Source organism: Natrix helvetica (assembly GCF_964273705.1).
Source record: "Natrix helvetica genome assembly, chromosome: Z".
Taxonomy (NCBI): domain Eukaryota; kingdom Metazoa; phylum Chordata; class Lepidosauria; order Squamata; family Natricidae; genus Natrix; species Natrix helvetica.
The window spans coordinates 68548050-68572341 of record NC_138554.1 but is presented as its reverse complement, the minus strand read 5'-3'; the positions used below and the strand labels follow the sequence as shown (position 1 = coordinate 68572341).

The window sequence follows — 24292 nt, the reverse complement described above, 5'->3', positions numbered from 1 at the left end:
GTGATTTGATTTGATTTTTTTTGCTACTGTAGCACATTTTTCTAGGATGAATTCTATTGCTATATCTGTGCTAAAATTATTTTAGTATTTGTCAATGACTTTGATTTCTAATTTCCCATACTCTGAAAAGTTGCTAAAACTCTCTCCGTGAATCCAGACAGCAAAGACAAAGAATAATGCATACATTAATTCTTACCTTTATTCCACAAATGATAAAAATGTTCTTTGTTCAAAGGCTGATTAAGAATCAGAAGGCAAAACTTTAGGTTTCCTGAAAGACAGGTAATATTGACAAATTGTTCAGAATTTTTAATTCTACAATTTGTTTTCTCTCAACATACATCTAAGATAACCTAGAAATATCACAATACTGTATCATTTCTGGAGAAAAAGGCAAACTTTACATCAAATTGCATAATGATTAGAAAGCAAAGAAGTATTTTAAATATGTTTTACTAACAGTATGTTTAAAAACTCTAATAGGGACATATGTCACTTGTATTAATGTAGTATATGAAATTAATTAATAGAACTAGAAAGTACATTAGCTGTAGATTTACAGGTATTAACAGTCCTTGAGCAGATAGGCGTTAGAAGGCTCGCTGAGGGACGCACTGCCTTTTCTGAATATAATAAGAGCTTGAGAGGCTCGGGTCGCTCCGCGGGAGTCCAGAATCGCTGGGATTTAACTCTACCGCGGTTCGCCGCTCTACTGCTGACAGGAGCGGTGGAGCGTTTGCCGAGCCTGGCTGTCAAAGGAAGCGCACGCTAGAAGAAAAGCCAACACGATCTGATAAGGAGAAAATGGCAGCAGCAGCTTCACTTTTGAGTAGTTAGTTTCGCAAGCCCTCGGGCAATTCAAGCCTCACTTCTTGTTTGCCAACAAAGCCAGGTAATTATGCAGACGCTGCCCAATAAAGCCTTTATGCTCCCGAGGGAGCTTACAGGCACAGATCTACACGGCTTCTGCTCCTGAAAGGGGCTTAAGCCGCTCAGTGCGTTTTCACAAGGAGTTTATTCTTTTACTCACGAACAATATTTCAAATACTAGTCCAGAGCAAAGCGATGAAGCATCCTCCTCATTGAGGGACTGAGTCGGAACTGGGCTTTGCCTAGTGACAGTAGGCGTGGTTTAAATTAAACGTCAGGCTCAGTCCTCGCAATGAGTGGATGAAGGTCAACCCAGTCTGGATGCTACCTCCACCACTATGGAGACTACTATATTCACCACAGATACAGATAGTATTAGCATGCTGCAATATCTATGAAACTATGTGTAGCAACTATGAGGTTCTTTCATTTACATTTTTACAATGTTTCAAAGCATTATAGAAAATTAAAATAATTGTGCATTGTACCATAGTAAGCAAGATATGCATCACAACAATCTTCTGCACAAGATGTATGGCATGTCTTAAACAACTTTACTATAAGTCCAGCTGACTGCTAGCCCCTTCCCAAAGATTCATGAACTTACCTGATAATGCTTGGGGGACCCAGTGGGAATGGCAACATTCCTCTGGGGACCCAAGGGACAGAAAACATAGCACAAGGTGTCTCAGGGGCAGGGAGGGGATCGGGATAGGTGGGATAGCCTGCACTAGGGCTCCCAGAGCCTTTTCAACCCCCGAGGCACCAAGCACTACACATAATGATCACATTTGTTTAATGATTCATCGGGGAGAACAGGGATGGGGAGATTATTAAGTAAAATGCTTCTTTTAACAGCCATTGCGACATGTGATTACAAGGACTATCGGTATAATGTTATGATTTTTAAAAGAATAAATGTTACTGAATATTATGAGACATTTAAGTGTAAAACTAAGTCTGCTCTGTAAGTTACTGAATGACAGATCAGCATTTCGAAACTCCTGAAATTGGTTCCATCAAATATCTTAATTCTCTCAAAAATCACCTCTCCATTTAGGTATACTTTCTAAAAAATATTTTGAAACTAAAGGCGTTATCATCATTATCATCAGGGTGAGAATCTAGTAGATTAATAATCATATTCTCATGATCTCCTTTCATTTTATGTTAAGAATCCTGCAAAGTATGGATACGACTTCCAGTAGCCGAAGGCGACGAACACGTGCGTCCACCGTTCACTGTTTCGGTGGGCTCCCCTTAAGTCTAGGGGGAGCACAGAGTGCCTTGGAGGGGCGCCGTGCGGTAGGGGCGGCTTGCTGGGACCCCCTGGAATGGTGGTGGCCGCGGGGGGGTCTCCAGCTTTGCCCCAGGAGCCGGAAAGCATGGGGGGTGCGTGGAATGTCACCGCGCACCTTTGCCAGATGGAGACTGGAAGGAAATAATTAATTTGAAAGACGCAGCTGAAGTGCGGTGAGGTGGGGGATTTCCCCAAGTCTTTTACTGGCTTATTCAATTGATGAACTGTGGTTCTTTTCTCAGAACTTTCTTTCAACCTTGGGAAGAGTTAAGATTGGAGATGGGGGGGGAATTTCCACCCCCTCGGAAAAGCGGCACTTGTAAAAGTTAAAACCTACTTTCACTTCCTCTAAACAATGGGAAAATAATTTTTGACTACAATTGCGAGAGAAGGGATGGTTGAACTGATTCTTTTTTAAACTACTTATGGGAACTTTGGACTTGTTGTTTCCTGACCACCTGTAAAGGCTGAGCTAAGATGGCCACTTCCTCCTTCTTCTTTGTCTTTATGAATGAAATTCCTCCTTTGGAAGATGTTATGGTTCTGAACTAGTCTCCACCCCAGAGACCTCCAGGAGCCTCTCTAAATACGCTTTTCCCTTGGATTTGGAATATTTTGATTTACCTGTTTGATCTAGTCCTGTACTACAAGATTTATTCTCCCCTGGATCTGCCTGCCTTGTGATCTCTACCGGCTGTGCTCTCCCACAGACGCCATTTCTTTGCACAGATTAATAACTAACTCTGAACTTTATCATGGGTCCAAAGAAATTACCGCCTGGTAAGGCTTCGTCGGTCCCGACATCTTCTACATCGAGCCCATTTACTCAACAGTCACAATTGGGGTCATTTCTACAACCCAAAGCCCCTGAAGAGAGTACAAAGGATTTATCTATCCATCAGATGCTTCAATCTATCTTAAAGGGACAGGACGAAATGAAAAAACAACTGAAAGACTTAAATGATCAGCTCAGAGAAACGAAACAACAAGCCATACGGAATGAACAGAAAATAGATGTACTGGAGGAGGGTGCGGTCGGGATGAGGGACAAGGTTAAGACAATCCAGAGGGGGAATGTAGAATTTGAAAACCACATGATAAAAATGGAATTTGAAAGGATGTCTTTTTTCCTTAGGTTCCAAAACTTGCCAGAAGTTGAGAATGAAGATCTTAAGGAGATTATGACCACAATATTAGCAGAATATATTAATAGAGATAAACAACAGCTCTGGTGGGATATAGACTTGATTTATAGGATCAATTCAGCATATGCAAGAACATATGTTCCAAAGGAAGTTCATGTTAAATTTCTTAGAAAGACTACAAGAGATGAGATTCTAGGAGCTCAAAGGGTACGACCACTAAAATACAAAGATAAAGAAATAACCATTCTTAAACAGATCCCAAAGAAAGTAAGAGATAAGAGGAAAAAATATTCCTCTTTAGCAAAAAAAAATATAATAAAGGGGTCTGGTTCAGGTGGCTATTATCAGAAGGCATGTTGATTTTTTGGGAGGGCAGCAGAATTAGAATTAACACAGTTGTGTAGGCGGAGACTTTCACTAAAAAACATAGTGCTCTCCTAGATGAAATGGGGGATGATACACAAGAGACGAGGGACGGAGTGGCTGAGGCTCTGCCAAAAGACCGGGGGGAGGATGCAGCAACCAGAAGACTCAGATCACAAAAGTGACTTGAAACATTATTGCAATTGTTGTTATAATGTACCTTTACGGAAGTGATACAAAAAATGATGAAACATACTGATGACTTAGTGTTAAACATAAAACTGCTAATTTTTTATTCAAACATTGATGTATTTCTATTTTTTTGTAAAAGTTGTGAGACTTGGGGGGACTGCTCTCCCCCGCACGATGTAGCTGTCAAAATTTATTATATCCTTTTTAACCCTTTTTCCCTGGAAGAATTTGTAAAAACCAATAAAGCTTGTTTGAAAACAAAGAATCCTGCAAAGTATGTTTGGTTGACGTACTTTGTAATAGATTGAAAAAGATTAATTCAGTGAATATCTATGCCTGACGTTAGATTTAAACCTGAACATCTTCAATTTGAGTCTAATAACTGAACTATTATAGTATATAGGCCGGATTCTATTACTGAGTTACAGACTCAACTGGTGGTTAAAATGCAAGTACTAACTTGGTGAATTATTTGTTTTTAGACCTTCAAATATGATTCTGTTTCATTATAAATCATAGCGTGCTTGCAATTTTGCCAAATGTTTCTACCCTGACTTTAGTTTAATATTGAAGTTAAAATTCTAGTTCAAAAGCATCTCAAAAGCTGTTCAGTTTCCTCTTCCCAAATAGTAAACATTTTAATCAATTCTCAAATTGTAGGTTGAAGCATCCACTGTGGGATTGATAAAAATTTACAAATGGGTTAAAGCATAGTAGCTTATTTCAGACTTTAAGTATACTAAATTTAATGGGTGGATTTTCCATCTGCTTCTTTCCCTTCTTATACAAACGTCTTCCTTTTTTTTTTTCTTGACATTTTCATTTTTATTAAGTTTATTAGGAAATAAAATAGAAAAAATGAAAATAATGGGGACCTGGGGAAATGGGGAGAGGAAAGGGAAAAAAAGTGTAACAGGAAAAAGGGGAAAAAAAGAAAAGAACTGACTCCCAATTCTTTTTAGTGAAGTAGAATAGGATATTACAGCCTTAACTTTTTACTTTTACATGCTAATATGTACTAATATTTCTATAACAACGAAAGTATCTCATCAGCAAATCCCAAAATCATTTTATTCCATTTCAAGTACAAAATCTAGAAATGGTTTTCAAATAAGTAAAGTTAGATTTGTTCTTTTCTTTGATTAATGCAGTCAATTTAACTATCTCTTCTAATTCCAACAATTTTTCACACCCAATCAATCATTATGGGAATTAAGGTACCCTTTACATTTTTGTGCATAAGGCATTCTTGCTGTGGTTTATATAACAACAAAGTCCCATTTTTTTTTCAATTTATTTGCCCATTAAGCCTAAAGTCTCATTTTTATATTCAATTTAAGAATCCTAAAAATCTTCAGAATTAAAATATTAATCTTATCTCAGTATATTTTTGCTTGTCATCAATCCAGCAAAGATAATAAAAAATTCTTTCATTAACATTTAAATATACATTTTGTTACATCTGTTACGTTCATTTCATTTAAATTTTCAACATATATTTGAAATACTTTTATACATTTGTGACTTTTATCTGGTGTTAAATACCAATGGTACATCATTTTGTAAACATCTAACGTAAATTTTAAACTCTTCATCCATATGTTTTCCATAGTTTAGGAATTATAATATGTCCAAAGTTTTCCCATTCCAAAAAACAGGATCTGAACATTAAAAAAAAGATGATTATCGTATTTTTCATAGTATAAGATGCACCTTTTTCCCTCAAAAAGAGGCTGAAAATCTGGGAGAGTCTTATACACTGAATTCAGCATTTTTTGCCACCTGAAACCCTGCCCCTTTCACCAAAATGGCCGTGCAGAGCATTTAGGAGGCTTATAGAGTGCTCCTGGGAGCTGGGGAGGGCAGAAATGAGCGAAAAACGGGCCATTTTTTGTTCAATTTTGCCCCCCCCCCCAGCTCGCAGGAGCACTCTATAAAGGCTATGTATGCCCTTTTTTTGACAAAAAATGGGCCTGTTTTCGTGAAAATTGGGCAATGTTTTGCTCGTTTTGGGGGGGGGACCCCACTAGGAGCACTCTACAAGCCTTCTAAAGGCTATTCATGCCCTTTTTTAAAAAAAGGCCCGCTTTAGTGAAAAACAGGCCATTTTGGGGAGGTCTGCAGAAAGCAAAAACTTTTTAATTTGCCTCTTCAAAATCTTGGTGCATCTTATACTCTGAAAAATACGGTATTTACAAGACAACATTTATCTAAACTCTCACAAGTTCAGCAAGAACTTATGAATAAGCCAGCTTTGAAATATCACAAGCTATTAAAAAAATGAAAACAGGTAAAGCCCAGGTCCAAATGACCTCACAATTCAATATTATAAATATTTTGAGGACCAACTCCTACGGCCATTAAATATATATAATGATTGATATACAATAGGGAGCAAAGATTCCTCCAACTTGGAAAGAAGTCAATACTGTGCTATTACCAAAGGCACAATGGGACATTTAGGCATCAACCCTTAGCCACATCCTTTGCCCTAGCCACCCACCTCAGCCTATTAATAGCCAGCTATCTTCCTCTGATGGCCCTTCCCTGATCCTCCTCCACAGCCAATGAGCCCCTGGCCCTCCATCCCTTGCCCTTTGTCCCTCCTGTTCACCCAAACAGTTTGACCTGGGCCTTTGGATGCATGGGCAGCCAATGGGTGATGGGCAGCAACAATGGCACTGGGGGGGGGGGTGACTGAAGGGGTTTTTAGGGGCAGCATGCAATACGATCAGTGGCAGGCTAGGGGAGAGAGCAAGAAGTGCAGTGGCATGCAGCTGTTGGCGTTGCAGGGGTTGAACAGTAATGGCACACAGCTGCTAATGTTGGAGAGGCGAACAGTAATGGTGTGAACCTGGTGGCATGGGTGAAGGGAGACAGTGAATGACTTCTTGCATGGGGGGAGAGTGACAGTGCAAGGCTCTTGGAATTGGGGGGGGAAAGGTTATAGTGCAAGGCTGCTGGTGTTGGGGGAGGAGAAATTGTGAGGCTGCTATGCAAGGCTGCTGTGTGAGGTTGATGCCACGCCCCAGCAAAAGCCAGAAGCTACACATCACCACCGTTTCCCTGCTGCACCCCCACCCCCCACGCATACCACCATCATTCACCTGCTGTGCTCCTCTGCAACACCAGAAGCAGTGCCGGGATTGCTCCTCCTCCTCCTTTTTGTTTCATTGAAGCTGACTAATTTAAGAGCAAGCTGTCTCTCCAATGCCCCCTAGAGGCGCCCCTCCCACCCTTGCCAGTCTATTCCCCTCTGACACCTTCTTTTTATAATTCAGGCACCATTCCCCTCTACACAACCAGTCAAAACCACAGCTCCGGAACCATCCAATTGGTTGGAAAGTGCAGCCCCTTAAAAAAAAGCCATGTGGACATTGTGGAGCAGCCATGGCACTTTTAAAAAAAATCTCGCATAGCACACTGTCCCCCACAGCACCATTGCCTCTTCCTCTTCCAACTGGCTGGGGGCTATTTGTCCCATACAGTAAAACTCCCACTTCCAACTGAGTCTGAAAGAATGGGCAGGGACAAAGGGCAAGAGGTGGAGGATCAGGGGTCCATTGGCAGTGGAGAAAGGTCATGGGTGGGACAGTGGAGGAGGAAAGCTGGGTAAATCAGCTGAGGAGGGGGGCTATGGATGAAGGATCATTGCCTAAACATCCTAGACCTTTCTGTTTAAAGTCCTGGAAGATACGAACTTCAGGGAAATATTTATTCAAGGGGTTAAAATGAGTTATACTTTACAGCAAGCAAAGATTAGTATTAATGGAAACTTAACTTGTGAAATTCAAAAGGGTATGAAACAAGGATGTCTCATCTCTTTTCCTGGTGGTGAGAAAAAAGCAGACATAAATATTAAAAAGCTTATAAATTGAGAACGTTTGCTGACAATTGAATCATATTTTTGCAAGACTTAAAATGGTATATAATGTTTGATGAAGAAACTAGATGACTTTGGAGCTTTAACATGTTTCAAAATAAACAGAAAACAACAATTCTTGTCAACATATGGCTTTTCAGGATTTTGAAATACTGACCCAAAAAAGGTCTGGTTTCAAAATGGAGAAAGAGGTGAAATATATTGGGGTTACATTGACAAATACAAATTCTAAATGATTTCAAAACAACTTTCTGTGTTGTTTTTAAGTGTTTCTAAAAACACTTAATATGAGATAGTTATCATTACTCTGTAGAATCTCTGTAATTAAGATGAATGTTCTACTAAAGATATTATTTTTATTTAAGTGTTGATTTTATCAATACTTATAACTGATACTCCATTTAAACAAAAATATCCTCCTTCTCAAGTGAAAGATAAGGTGTGAGCCCTTTTATTTCTAGATAGAGTTGTACTTCCAGAGAAAGAAGTGGTCTGTGATTTGGAAGCCTTCGTAAACTTCTGCAAAGTCAGATCCTGGCCAAGGTGATCTTTCCTCATTTCCAGCTGTTTCATTCATTGTAAGTCTTGTACCAAGATCCTGTAGCAAGTCGTCACTCATATTTTTGTCACCTCAATCTAGTGGACTCTAGTTTCACATTATGGAAATGCTCTTGAAGAAGACATGAACACTTTGTGTGGGCTTGGATATGAGCACAAATGGCATTTCTGTTTTCTTTGTCTCCAGAGTTCAAAGATATTTTTGCGAGATTAAGAATAATAGAGTTGGAAGGGACCTTCATGGTCTTCTAGTACAACCACCTGCTTAGGCAGCAACCCTACATTACTTCAGACCAGTGATGGGTTCTGGCCGGCACTACTGCCAGTTCACTTTGTGTGCGCATGCACAATCCAATTACAATTGTTCAGTGCGTGTGCAGAACTGTAAAACAAGATGGCAGCATAGATGGTGCCGACCAGGGAACTGGTTCAGGGGTGTGGCAGGCATCGGTTGCTGCCAGTTCCAGTGACCCAGGCTGCCAAACCGCTAACGGTTTGGCTGAAGCAGTGTGAACCAGTAGGAACCCACCAGATAAAATGGTTATCGGATATCTTTAAAAATTCCAGTGTTGGAGCTTTCACAACTTCTTGAGGCAAGTGATTCCACTGATTAATTGTTCTAACTGTCAGGAAACTTCTCCTTAGTTCTAAAATGCTTCTCTCCTTGATTAGTTTCCACCCATTGCTTCTTGTTCTACCCTCAGGTGCCTTGGAGAATAGTTTGACTCCCTCTTCTTTGTGGCAACCCCTGAGATATTGGAACAATACTATCATGTCTCCCCTAGTCCTTCTTTCTCTTAAGCTAAACATACCCAGTTCCTGCAACCGTTCTTCATACATTTTAGTCTGCAGGCCCATAATCATCTTTATTGCTCTTCTCTGCACTCTTTCTAGAGTCTCCACATCTTTTTTACATCGTGGCGACCAAAACTGAATGCAGTATTCCAAGTGTGGCCTTACTTCTATAGTGGTATTAACACTTCATGTGATCTTGATTCTATCCCTATTTATGCAGCCTAGAACTGTGTTGGCTTTTTTGGCAGCTGCTGCACATTGCTGGCTCATATTTAAATGGTCATCCACTAGGACTCCAATATCTCTCTCACAGTTACTACTACTGAACAAGGAACCACATATGCTGTATCTGTGCATTTTGTTTTTCTTGCCTAAATGTAGAACCTTACTTTTTTCACCACTGAATTTCATTTTGTTAGATACCATCCAATGTTCAAGTCTGTCAAGATCCTTCTATATCTCAAGCCTAAAGATAATGCTGTGAACACCCTGCCAAATTCTTTCCAAGTGGAATAAAGTTGAAGCAATGTTATATGCAAAGAAACACTCACACATATCTGGGCAGTTTGCAGAAAATTTTCATTATCATATTTTCTCAAAAGGCAGCAAGTCTTGAAATGTCTTTTTCATATTCAGAGTATAGGTAAGACTAACTTGAGAAGAATACTGAGAGGGTTGTACAAAGTATTGATCGGAGTTCACGTTTATTCTTAGAATAGACATTTACTGGGTGACTGTTCTTCAGTCCAAATTTCTTCATAGCTTTTTTTTTATTGTGGGGAGAAATGGGAGGAGCAGGGAGTGCTATCTGTTCAATTATGAGTCCCTAAATGAAATACCGTATATACTTGAGTATAAGCCGACTCGAGTATAAGCCGAGACCCCTAATTTTACCCCCCAAAACTGGAAAAAGTTATTGACTCGAGTATAAGCCGAGGCTGGGAAATGCAGCAGCTCACGGTAAATTTCAAAAATAAAAATACAGGTAGATTACAATAAAATTGCTTTAATTGTGTGTTTGTGTGTCAGTCTCTCTCTGATTCCCTCCGTCACTCCCTCTCTCTGTTCCTCTCTCTGTCTGTCTGTCTCATTCACACACACACACACACACACACACACACACACACTGTGGTCACCTTGTTGAGTGTTCCAATCACATTTGAAACACTCAACAACTGGCCTGCATTGACAGAGGAACAGAGAGAGGGAGAGAGAGAGGGAATCAAAGAGAGAGTGAATCAGAGACTTACTTTTAACTACCTGGCAGCGGCGTTTTGCCTTGGGGGGCTCCTCAGAACATCCCAAGACTTCGGAGGGAAGTTTACAGCCCTCCCTCGGAACGCTTCGGAGGGAAGCTTCTGCAAAGGCGAGTGACAACAAGTCTCCCAGGCTTTAATTTGCCGAGCTGTGCGCACAAGCCTGTTTTCCACGGCGTGGAGCAGCAGCGAGATTCTGCGCGGCGAGCGATGATTCCAGGGGCCATCCGGGAAGATGAGGAACGCGAGGGGGGACCCTGCCCCCCACACTGATGGCCCCCGGAATCATCGCTCGCCGCCCAGAATCTCGCCGCTGCTCCACGCCGTGGAAAACAGGCTCGTGCGCACAGCTCGGCAAATTAAAGCCTGGGAGACTTGTTGTCACTCGCCTTTGCAGAAGCTTCCCTCCTTTTTTTTGTTCACTGGAGTATAAGCCGAAGTGGATTTTTCAGCCCAAAAAGTGGGCTGAAAAATTCGGCTTATACTCAAGTATATACGGTAGGATTTCATTTAGAAGTAGGATACATTTCTAACAAATAAATAAACAGCTAAGAATACATTTTTGGTTCTATAGTGTGAGTGTTTATATGTATAAACTATCAAGTTCCATATGGTTACTTACTATAATGAACAATTATAACCCTTGGACTGCACGGCAATCAAACCGGTCAGCCCTATAGGAGATCAACCCTGACTGCTCTTTAGAAGGCCAGACCGTGAAGATGTAACTCAAATACTTTCGCCACTGAATGAGAAGGAAGGACTCACTGGAGAAGAGCCTAATGTTGGGAAAGATTGAGGGCAAAAGAAAAAGGGATGACAGAGAATGAGATGGATGGATGGAGTCACTGAAGCAGTCGGTGTGAGCTTAAATGGAGTCCAGAGGATGGTAGAGGACAGGATGGCCTGGAAGAATGTTGTCCATGGAATCGCGATGAGTCAGACATGCCTTTGTGTTCTGACCCCTCTCCATCTGGTAATGAACGCCGACACAGGCTTGACTGTTTGTCACTTTTTAATCACAAAGATTACAACTCTCCTGGCTGCAAGCCCAGACAAGAATCACATGCAAGAATAGTTGGCAGCAACCCAAATGAAACAGAACATAATACAAGACAGACCAGACAGACGTTCCTCAATACTGTTACGAGTGGTTGAGTCCTGCAAAATCTTCCTCCCAAAGTCCCATATTATATATGGCCTTGGGAGGATCCAGGCCCCAACCATCTGAGCTTCATTATCTTTTAGGAGCTTGTCTCCGGAGCAGCTGTTGCCTTCGTTTCTCCGCCCTCCTCAATCTTGCATCAGGGACAAACTCCCACCAATCTTCCCACTGCTCCATGCCTCAGGCACCTCCTGGTGGCCAACCAGCCTCTCTGGTCCCTGCTCTGCGTCTGAACCCTGCTCAGGGTCCTCCACCTCCTCCATAGCCGACTCATAGGCTTTATCGCTATCTGAGACGCTCAGCAGCTGCAAAGGATCCTGCTAGGTCACAACAACTTTGTAACTAATAACAAGTAATGAACATAAAATTATATAATGTAGATAAATTCCCCAATATGAATGAAAGAATCTTAATTGTAGCTGAAGACTAGGCATATCTAATATCTGAAATCATGGTAGGTAGACAGATTGTAAATCTGACTCAGATATTGTGGAAAGTGCTATATTTCTGTATAAATAGTTGGGAATTCAGGCTAATGATCAAATTATTTTCTCTATATGGGAAATCATTACATACAATCTACTCAATATGACTGAAAACACATACACATATTTTTCTGAAACAATTTTACCATTTTACTTTTCAAAATTATGAAATAACTTTAAATGTCAGATTATAAAATTCTGTGCTACAATCAAATCTGTCCACTATAAATAGAACACAAGCAGGCCCTGGAAAGCATAATCTTTAAACAAAAAAGCTCTGTTTAACATCCAATTACTGAATATATTAATCATACTATACTGTAATTAAGAGAAAAAACCCTTAATGTCACTGTATGTTTTCATTACACTTTTCTGACCTTGTTTCATTAAACCAATCCAAATTAAAGAAAAATCTAATAATCGTTTTCACATTGCTCTAGCAAAATGATTTTGCCTGTTGTATTTAAATGATCTATGAACTTGCTATATAAGCCTCTGAATATAACTGGCATACTATGCGTTAAAAGTAAATTAACGCTCACCCTATAAAACACATGCTTTTATTAAAATGAAGTGCTACATTCTGTGAGAAAACTCATGGCTAGTGCAACCTTGAAAAAATTCTTGAATACAACAATTTTATCTCTCAAAAAGTATGCAAAGTAATTTCAATTCCAAAATATTCTCAGTAATCAAAACTTTTTATGGAAATTATCTCAGTTCATAAAGCAAGGATAATTCTCTTCTATAAATATTTATTACAAGGCAATGTTTGGCTCAGATAATTTTCAGTACAGTATGATATTTTGTGTATTTATGTATAAATGTGTAGAGAGATACAGATAGATATAATTAGATATAGATATATAAATGTCTTCATAATCTACAAAGGAGTTATTCACTATAAAAACATAAATATACTATGCAAGTGACCTCAAGTTTAAGAATAAATAAAACAAGCAATTGCAAGTTTGTTTTCTAAAGGCTAAATTAAATCTGGATCTTAAAACAGTTGAAGGGGGATTCCACTTCTGGTTTCTGTGGACGATGGACATGCTGTCTGCCGCTCGCCATCCTGGTGGGCCCCCCTGACTCACGGGGGGGGGACAGGGTGCCTTGTAGGGGCATCCTGCCGAGGGGGCGGCTTGCTGGAGCCCCCTGGAGCAGCGGCTGCTGCAGGGGGGCTGCCAGCTTTGCCCTAGGCATCGGGAGGCTTTTGGGGGGTGCGCCATGCTCACCTTCGTCCTGAGGAGATCGGAAGAAAACGTTCCATGTGAAGGCAACAGCAGAAATGCGGTGAGGGGGGAATTCCCCCGGGGTCTTTTTCTTACTTCTTTGAACAACTAAGTAAACAAGGATTAGCAGCTTTCTTAAGACTCTTTGATCTCGGCAAAGTGCTAAGATTGAAGAGGGGGGGTTTTCTCCCCCCCCCTCTTGGAAAAGCGGCTTTAAACGATCTCTCTCTCTCGGAGGAGAGAGAGAGAACTTGGAAAAAACTCTTTGATATTCACTTCTTTCAAGCAATGGGGTAATGACTCTTTTGAACAATTGCGAAAGAAAGAAAGTGAACTGACCTAATAAACTATGAATGGAAACTTTTTGAATGATTGTTCTCCGATCTCCTGGGAGGGCTGAGCCAAAATGGCGCTTCCTCCTCCGTTTTTGCTGCCATTACAAATGAACTGTTGTCTTTGAAAAATCTTCTGGGTTGGAACTATAAAACCCTGGTGAACTCTAGAGGAATCTCTTTATACAATCTTCCTTGGATTGGGGAAAATTGACAACAACTAGAGGGGAGCCGTATTGAAGACTGATATCCCACACTGGATTTTGCTTGCCTGTAGACTTCGACTGACAGCGTGCTCCTGTAGACGCCATTTTTTCTGTCTAGACTTATAAACTTTCTCTGAACTTCACAATGCCTGCGAAAAAGGCCCCCATTCCTAAACCAGCATCGGCTCCATTTTCTTCTGTTTCAAGTCCCGTTCCACAACAAACACAACTATCTTCCTTTTTACAACCAAAAGCCTCCGAGGGGGAACAGCAGTCTCAAGAAATGTTTCAACAAATGTTCCAGACAATCTTAAAGGGACAGGACGAAATAAAAAAACAGCTGGCGGACCTAAGGGAAGAACTCAGAGAGAATAAACAACAGACTTTACAAAATAGCCAGAAAATAGATGCTCTGGAGGAGGGGGCTGTGGGGGTGGGGGAAGAGATGAAGGTTTTACCCAAAAAAAACCCAACACTGGGATTGAGAATTATATGGAAAAAATGGAATTTGAAAGGATGTCTCTCTTTCTTAGATTTCAAAACATACCTGAAATGGAGGGTGAAGACTTAAGGGAGATTATGACAACAATGTTAGCAGATTATATTAAAAGAGATAAGCTAGGGTGGGATATTGATCTGATATATAGAATCAACTCAGCATATGCTAGAACACACAATGTTCCAAGGGAAGTTCATGTTAAATTTTTTAGAAAGACCACAAGAGATGAGATTCTAGGAGTTCAAAGGGGGGAACATTTAAGATATAAGGACAAAGAAATAACCATTCTGAAACAGATACCAAAAAGAATAAGAGATAAGAGGAAGAAATTCTTCTTTCTAACTAAAAAATTCTATGAAAAAAAATCTGGTTTAGGTGGTTAATTACAGAAGGCTTGTTGATTTGCTGGGAGGTGGGTAGAGTGAGAATACAGTAATGGAGGCAGAAGCCTTCATGGAAAAACACAAGAACCTCCTAGATGAAACAAGAGACACTGCACAAAACATGAAGGGGGGAGGAGCCATGGCTCAGCCAACAGACAAGGGAGAAGAGACAGCAATGAGACTTAGGTCACAGAAATGATTTTAAAACACAGTGCAATTGTTAATATAATGAAATGGTTAGAAGTGATATAAAGTAGGATTGAAGATGTTAAAGAATTTGAAGTAAACCTAAACTGCTAATATGTATGTAATAATGATATTTTGATATATATAAAATAAGAGAGAGATGTAAGACTCCGGGGAAGTACCACCTTCCATATGATATAGCTGTCAAAATTTTTCTCCACATTTATGTACCCTTTTCCCCAAAATATTTGAAAAAACCAATAAAAAAATTTTAATTTAAAAAAAACAGTTGAAGGGAAGGTTCTGACATTGATCCCTTCTAGCTCATAAACAATTAAACAATGTGTTTTATCTAAAGCTGTGTGAAAAAGTCCTGCACACTTTCAGTTTTAAGCTGTATTTACATGTTTAATCAACTTTTTACTCATAGAAACCCATGCAAAATTAGTACTTTGATGAAAATTTCTGTAGTTGGATTGAGATGCATAATTTTTATTAATATAACCAAAGTCTTTTTAAGATTTTGAGTGAGTTTATGTGCTAAAACAAACACAACTTGAATTTTTGAGAATGTTAGGATCGAAAGTAGCCAATCAGCAGTGAGCTTTGGCTGACCAATCAAAATGCACAGAGGCTAAATCTATGAGCCAATCAATGTTGTCATACTCTCTTGACTATAAATAGGCATGAAAAGCATCAAGAAATTTAATTTAGCTCTGGCTGCGGGCAAGGATGAAGGCCTTTGCTTTCACCAGTACTGAGCAGCGACATTGGATCATTGTGCTTCATGAAGAAGGTTACTCCTGTGCAGAAATAGCCAAGAGAGTGAAATACCATTGCACCACAGTGAGCAGAGTGGTTGACAAAACACCAAATAACTGGTTCAGTTGATGACCGCTCTGGAAGACCAAGAAAGTTTATAAAATGGCAAGATTGGGCTCTGCAAAGCATTTCAATGGCTGACAGGAAGCTCATCTCACCTCAGATTACAAGAATTTGGGGTGAAACATGATGTAAAAGTTGCACAAGCACAGTGCATTGCAGACTGCTTGCCAGAGGGCTCAAAGGCTGCAGGGCTCAAAGTAAACCTTTGCTCACAGATGCTCACCGCTCTCGTCGACGTGCATAGGCCATGAAGTATGCCAAGTGGACCAACGAACAGTGGGCCAAGGTCATCTTCAGTGATAAGAGGCAATTTCTACTTGACTGGGAATCAGTGCAATAAATATGTCAGAAAATTTCCAGCTGAAGAATTTACGCCTTACTACCTGAATTTATCTGTGAAGCATCCATTGCACGTGATGATCTGGGGATGTATCGCTGCTTCTGCTATTGGTCGGATACAAATCGTGCAGAGAATCATGAATTCCAAGCAGTATGTTGAAGTCCTGGAAAAGACCATGCTTCCTTCAGCTCAGCAACTTGTAGGGAAGGACTTTTACTTCCAGGATGACAATGGTCCTTGTCATCGAGCCAAGTCTGTCCAGCAGTGAATGAAGAAGCATGGTGTTCGACTCCTGGATTGGCCAGCTCAGAGGCCGGATTTGAACCCATTTAAGAACTTGTGAGCCAAGATTGGTTACAAAATAAGCAAGAAGCATCCGAAGACCAAGCAGGAGCTGATTGAACCCATTATTGCAGCCTGGCACCACATTGTCACCAAAGATCACGTGCAAAGTCTTATACAGTCTATAACGAAGCAATGCCGCCTGGTGATAAGCAATAAGGGTTTTTCGGGGCCGTTTAACAAATGTTAACAAAACACTAGCATTGACCTTAGTAATTGCAACATGTATGCCACTGGGTATGCATCAGTTAATCTGTTTTCATAATCATTATAAGCATGCATTATAAGCATGCAACAAAATTCACAATCCCCATCCAAATAGCATCAAATTGCAAAAAGCTTATTGTTTTTCACTTTAAAACCATCAGTATTTATTTAAATATAACAACATTTGCATAGCAGTTAGCATAAAATATCATAAAATCAATGGCCTATCTAAAAAATGTCATAAGCCATAAAGTGTGCAGGACTTTTTCACACAGCTGTATATATACTCGTATATAGACATAACTACTTTATCATATTTTTTTAAAAAAACAACTTTCTAAGTTTTCTAGTAGTCTTAAATGCAGATCTTTGAATTCCTTGTGAAATGTTTTGTCATCATTTCCTTAGGCCTCTTTTACACCGTCTCCAAAGAGCTCTAATTCATATGAGTGATTTAAAGATTTTATCAAAAATATATGCAGTTTTGTATACATGTTAGCCAATACAGGAGCAATATAAATATTACTATAAATATTTCACATATTGACCACTTCTCTGAAAGGTCCAAGGCTGGACCTGGGCCAAACTGAAGCAAACATTTTCAGGAACCATCAAGCCAGCAATAGGTTTCTTCAGGCCAGAGCCTCAGTACGCAATGAATCCGATCCTTGAGCAAAATTTGTTGTAAAGTCAGCCCTGGGAGCTTCTGTGCTTTAATGGCACAGGTCCACACCCTCCAGTTCGCCGGACATGGCCAGCCTGGCAGTTACAATCCAGGCTGCACAGGGCGCCTGAGACATGGCATCCAAACCACTCTTTAGCGGCGACTGTGCGCTCCTTGGCTCAATCAGCTGGCATGCAGATAGGCGGTGGCCTCCCGGACTGCTGATAAACAGGTAGTGCAGCAACGCCAGAATCAGGTCGGGGACTAATTGGCACGGCCAGAAGTAGCTGCTGCTGCCAAAGCCTCACCTGCTGCTTGCCACACTGTCCATGCTGTTCCCACAGCTCGGCCAACCGGCTGCCCATCCCCCATCTCCAGGTATGGCAACCCCATACTGGGGTTCAACACACGGCTCCCCTCTATCAGGGGCAGCAGCACAAACAGTGCGCTCCGCGGTTCGATCAGCTGACACATGGGTGAACACTGGCCTCACGGCCGGCCAACAAACAGGCAGCAGTGCCGGAAGCAGATCGGGACTGATTAGCATGGCTAGAAGTAGGTGTCACTGCTGAAGCCTCACCTGCTGCTCGCCATGCTGTCCATGTTGCTTGTTAAGTAAGTAAGCTCCCTGTTAGGAGTGCGAGTGTGCAGAGAAGCGTAATGAGAGTGGTATGCAAAAACATGCACAAACCAGTATACAGGTACACTGAATAGTATAAATAATAGTAGTTTACTATGTGGAAATAGAGAGTTATTCAGAGTTCAGTTTACAGTCCAAGTCATACACGGTACAGTCAGTCAGTTATCAATGTTCTCAGTTTAACACACAAAATAGCTAACAGTAGCAAGACGCAGTACCTCACAATACACCGATCAGCGTCTAACAAACAGAGAGCTAACAGTCATTCTGGCTCCCTCTTATGGCTGCTTGGGGTAACAGCAACTCAATCACATTGCAGCAGTACTTAAAGCTACAGTACCACCATCCTGGTTTATATATTGCTAACCCAACTGTTAACTTACATTCCTAACACTGCTCCCACAGTTCAGCCGGCCTGCTACTTATTCCCCACCTTCAGGTACGACGAACCCCATACTGGAGTTCGACACATGGCTCCCCTCTAACAGGGATGCACCTGGAAGACAGTAAACACAGGCATTAGAAATGGCACCTTCCAGCCATGCCCAATCTTCCACCAGCAACCCTCAGGTTTGTGGGGATACTGCTGATGAAACTGCCTAGGGACTCTTATGGCCCTCATATTCTTGTCCCACCCATGAAGCGTCTGTGGAGGGATACCCCTTCCACTGTACTAGGTATTGTAGCCTGCCCCTATGGAGTCAGGAATCCAACACCTGGTCAATTTTGTAATGGTCTCCTGCCACAGGACCCAGCGACTGGGGGAGGGGTCAGATATTCGCCTCTTCCACTGGCTTTAGCAGGCTGCTGTGAAACATGGGTGAACCCAAGCCAATAGGCAGGGAAGTTTCATCTCCACGGTAACCAGATTGATCAATCTAACAATCAGAAAAGGACCCAGATATTTTGGGGGCAGTTTTTTTACAAGGCACTTTTAATCTTAAATATTTCATTGAGATGATTCCTGAGCGTGTTTGGTTCTGTTCGGCCCAGGTCCAGCATCAACCTTTGAGAGAAAGGTTTAATGGCATCGGTCCACACCCTCCAGCTGCCCGGACACACCCAGCCTGGCAGCTACCATCCAACAAACTTTCTAGGCCCCAGAAATGCGGGGCAGCAGCTGCGCAGGGCATCTGAGGTGTGGCATCTGGATCCCTCTTTGGTGGTGGTGGTGCGCTCCCCAGCTCGATCAGCTGGTAGGCAGGTGGGCACTGGCTCCCGCCAGCTGACAAACAAACAGTGTAGCAACGAACAGCTGATTGGCGCAGCTGGAAATAGCTGCCACCGTCGAAGGTTCACTTGCTGCTTGCCGTACCATCCATACTGTTCGCAAAGCTCGGCCATCCTGCTACCCTCCCCCCTCCCAGATATGGCAAACCCCATGCCATGGTTCGACAACTGCCTTGTATTAGTCTCTGAGCTATGTAGATCTTGCTGTTCATATGCACTCACTGTGACTTTGAAAAACATTTGAAAGTTATACTGCACACCTTCCCTATTTTACCTTAGTGTGAATCATAATTATACTTTCCTTTTTGGTTAAATGTTTTTTCACACAGATGATGAAGAACAGAGTTATTATAGCAATAGCACTTATATTCCGCCCCATAGTGCTTTACTGAACTATCTTGGCAATTTACAATATCAGCATATTACCCCAAACAATCTGAATCATTATTTTACTTATTTTGGAAAGATGGAAGGATTGAACTCCTGACTGTGGGCAGAGTTAGCCTGTAATATTGCATTGTAACTACTGCGCCAACAGGCCTTCTATTCAATTACTACTCTTCTACTCATATAAGAAAGGCTATTTCTATTAAATAGAAACTAAGCAACATACAGTGCCATATGAAATGATAAAGTAATAACATCCAAACACAAATTTGCCATTTTATACCAATACTATTTCTTCCAAACTATAGTTGCATTGTATTTATTAAGTATCTAGAAGATTAAAATCTGCATTACTCTATAGCAATGGATTAGTAACATGCAGGCATTAATAGCATGGCGACTGCTGGTATTATAACATCAACAACACACCTAAATGAAATTAACAGAATTTCCAAAACGGAATAATCTTTTTTTTTTTACAAATATACTAAATAGAACAGAATTTGAGAGACTGACAAATCATTATTTTTGTGAAGACCATATAAGAATGTAGGGGCAAAGTTTGATATTTGATAAGCTATGACATTCTATTCTATAAGACTTTTTCCAAATTATTTTTAACACTTACACTATAATACAAGATTGCAAAACTCTGTGAAAATGTTGTTGACTGCCATATTGACTCAGTTGAGATTTCATTTCATGAAGATTTTTCCCTTTTCATCAAATCCGTATTTGATGTTATTCGTCTGTGAAGTATGAAAGCACTATTGTACATCATATATACATGATGTTGTCATCCTGTTGTCATATTTTCAAACATAGAATATAGGATAATAGGGTTGGAAGGGACTTTGGAGTCCAAACTCCTGACCATGGCAGAAGATCCTATACCATATTCCAGACTTTCTTTGGACTTCATGGAATGGATAAATATGATCATAAAAAGAATAACAAAGTAAAAGAACAGAATAATAGAGTTTGAAGGAATGCCAAATGTCTTCCAGTCCACCACCATCCCATACTCAAGTAGGAAACCCTGTATTATTTCATACAAATGGCTGTCCAAACTTTTATTAATAACCTCCAGTGATGGAGCACCCACAACTTCTGAAGGTAAGCAATTCCACTAGTTAATTATTTTTACTGTCAGAAAGTTTCTTTTTAATTCTAGGTTGCTACTCTCCCTGAGACACTGAGGCACTTAATAACAAGCATAAAATGGGTAGCTATATAAATAAAATAATAATTTAAATTTAGACTGCAGTTTTATCTGCTACTGGGCAAATGATAAATCAGACCATGCAATTCAAATAGTCGAGATTGGAACAACATTTATATTATAGATTATAACTGAGCAAGTGCCCTGTTTATTTATGCCTGGCCTTTCCCAGGAGCCAAGTTACTTTTCACTTCTTGCATTAAATGATGCTGATCATGCAGAAAGAGACATTAGATTTGAAAGATAATGTTTTATTATTAACATCTTAATAGGAAAGTTAATAGGAGAGAGGCAAAATTCAAACTGGGGCTTTCCTGATTTCCATCTGGTAGGCTATACCAACAAATTTCTTTATATACTCTGTGTGTGTGTGTGTGTGTGTGTGTGTGTGTGTGTGTGTGTGTATGTCTCCCTTTATTTATTTATCAGTACAAATACAACATATATATATATATATAGCTCAACTGATAAGGAAGAGAACCCGTGGCTTAGTGGCTAAGACTCCTGCCTAAGATATATACAGCCTGGGTTCAAATCCCAGTAAGGGTATGGCTAGCTGATGAGAGCTAATTAGCTCGAAATAGATCTATACTAGTGTCCCTTTATTTATTTATCAGTACAAATACAACATATAGATAGATAGATAGGTAGATAGGTAGATAGGTAGATAGGTAGATAGGTAGATAGATAGATAGATAGATAGATAGATAGATAGATAGATAGATAGATAGATAGATAGATAGATAGATAGTTTTTTATTTTTCATTTTCATAATAAATAACCACAGGTATACTATTATATAACCAACATTGTATTATATTATTAAAACTTTACATCAATTCGTCTGTCCAGCTGGAGAACTTCCAGCCGAATCACCAACAAATTTCTTAATATTATTAAGAATAGTAGGGATACCGAACTTTTCTGGCCAATGCATTTCATGAAAATTCAAAATACGAAAATCACAACCTTCAGAGTAGATTTTTCTATGTTGGGCCAAGTCAAAAAACGGGTGTTGGTCTTACCTGAGATGCCCGTTCTCTGGGACGTGGAGATAGCATCCTTGAATGGGTTAACTCCGTCTGTCATCCAATCAGACTGAGTCTGAAAGCTGTGATGACACGCCACCTCTGGTAGCTCCTCCCAGGTCTTAGACTCAGTCTTCCTTAGGACAAGACATGTGTTTAAATTCTCCTCCATTCCTGAATGCTTCATATCTTCCAAAACATCCAAGAAATCAAGAAAAGTGGTTTTCTTCTGGAAGGCTGGCTCCCATCAATAGCAGGTAGAGCAGCCTCCTGTTCCAATGGCTGGAATACCTTCCCGAGCCTGCTGAAAGCTATCAGACAACAGTTGGCTGGGTTCCAACATCTGATATAGGGCAGCGCCCACGAGCATTATTCCAGAATGCTGACCCTCGCCTTGTGCAGACTACGAAGGGCGTGCTCATGGGTTTTCACTCCGTGGCGCTAGCCCAAGCCTCACAGAGTGATTCCGGTGTCTCAAGGAACCAGTAGGCCTCAAACTGCAAATTTGACATCCAGATGCCATTTTGAAGCCACACCACAACGAATAGGTTCCTGGGTGCCATTTTGAAGAGGCATGAAAGTGAGGTGAGCCCCAGGGGTCCCCTTTTAACACTGCACCCAGATCAAGGAGGCAATCCAGGGCCTGCATTAACTATACTCGCTGCCTATATACCTCAATGTAGAGCCACAAGGGTGAGGCCAGAATCAGAGGGAGGCCAAACAGCAGGAGTGCCTTGTGGCAATACAAGATGGCAGACGCCACCCTTGAAACCTTGGCCACTGTGATAGAAGTCCCTCAGATTCCCTTCCCTCATGGAGAGGACGCAGCAGGAGCCTTGGGATCAAGGCCTGCCAAGAGAAGATTGGATTCATAGTCCAGATTGAGGGGGCGCAATAACAAGGCCTCTAAGGCCACAGAGAGATCTGAGGGCTGGTGCTAGAGGGCCTTATATCAAGAGTTCACCAAGGCCCAAGGCCCCATCCTTTCACATTGCAGCCTCACATGAGTGACAGCCCACAGCAGGCTGCAATGTCTCCAGACAGCAAGGGGGACCTCTCTTCCCTTTCTGTCACCATTTTTACCTAGAAGGTGAACGTTTTTCTAGCTCTCCTACAGATGGCAGAACCCCTTCAACCAGAGACCAGCCAGTGAGATAGAGGGCATCCAACGTGGCAGCAACATTTAGTCCAACGGCTGCAGGCCTTTGCCCTCAAGAACATACAGGGCTTCTACCTCCTCCCAACATGGCAGCCATAATCTCGGAGGCCATCAGGCAAGAAATTGCTGCAGGATTGCAGCAGAGCTACCTCAGAAGCCTCAGATAGACATAGACCCCAGAGTCACAGGGAACTCCAGGATCCCGAAGGTTTCACACCCCTAGGCCACTTTCCCTCAGGATCTCCCAGTGAGGATTCACTATCAGGGGAGGAAGAGGCTCACGGGGACTCGAGCTCTCAGATGATGAGGGCTTAACCCCCAATCAACCTGCCTTTGTGTCTTCCAATCTTCCCACTTTAAGTTAATTTTATTTAAGGCCAATCAATCAGGGCAGCAAATGGAAACTCCAGGTTTAGTGGAAAAGGCAAATCCGCTCTTCTCCGAACTTGCCGTCGAGAGACAGGTGGTTCCATCTGCCAACAGAACCCTTCCCCAACAGTCAGGACAAACATCTATACAACATAGGCCCTAACCTATCTAAGGCCCTGGAGGTTCCTATAGTCGGCGCTCCTGCAGCGGCCTTGTCAGCATCATGTCATGACGGATTCTCCAGAGGAAGCCCTCCAGCTGAAGGATAAGAGGTCAAAACAGACCTCAGTAAAGGGTCACCAAGCAGCTACCTGGGCGAAAAAGGCTTCCACTGCAGCCTCCTTTTTTAACCGGAACTCATTGCTCTGGTTAAAGTAGCTACAGGATAGGAACCCCCCGGGAAACACGAGATCACACCAGGATATCAATAAAATAAAAGCGGCAATTGAATTCTCAGCGGATGCCTCCCTGAAAGCAGCGAGATTTGCATACTGGAGGAGGAGGAGAAGCTTCTGCTCCTGGCACCCCACTGGCCCAAAAGGCCTTGGTTCACAGACCTGATGAGCCTTTCTGTGACTCCACCTTGGAGGATCCCACCAACCAGGATCTCTCTCAGCCAAGGGTCTCTTGTACACCTGGACGCTCAGTGGCTCCAGTTGACTGCCTGGCAATTGAGTGGAGGGTCCTGAGCAAGGACAATCTATCCACGTGGGTCATCAGGATGATCCAGGCATCACGATGGTCTTTGACCAACCACATATATAACACTACCTGGAGGGCCTTTTGCCATTGGTGCTCAAGTAAGGATCTCGCATCCACATACGTTTCTATTCCCCGGGTCCCTGATTTTCTTCAGGAGGGACTTGATAGTGGACGGTCCCCTAATACTCTAGGAGGCAAGTATCATCCATGTCTTCTGTTTTGACTTGTGGCTCACTGGAATCTCTGGCCCACCATTCTTTGATC

The 24292-nt window shown here is 41.5% G+C and overlaps 1 protein-coding gene across 5 annotated transcripts in view; it reads right to left on the bottom strand.

Moving 5' to 3' along the window:
• The window catches only part of TPK1 (thiamin pyrophosphokinase 1), a 524197-nt gene that overhangs the window by 441062 nt on the left and 58843 nt on the right, over positions 1–24292 (bottom strand). For all 5 annotated transcript variants that reach the window (XM_081971059.1, XM_081971056.1, XM_081971060.1 and 2 more), the window contains exon 3: positions 197–271. In XM_081971059.1, the coding sequence (XP_081827185.1) occupies positions 197–271 (75 nt within the window). The remainder of the gene's footprint in view (positions 1–196; positions 272–24292) is intronic.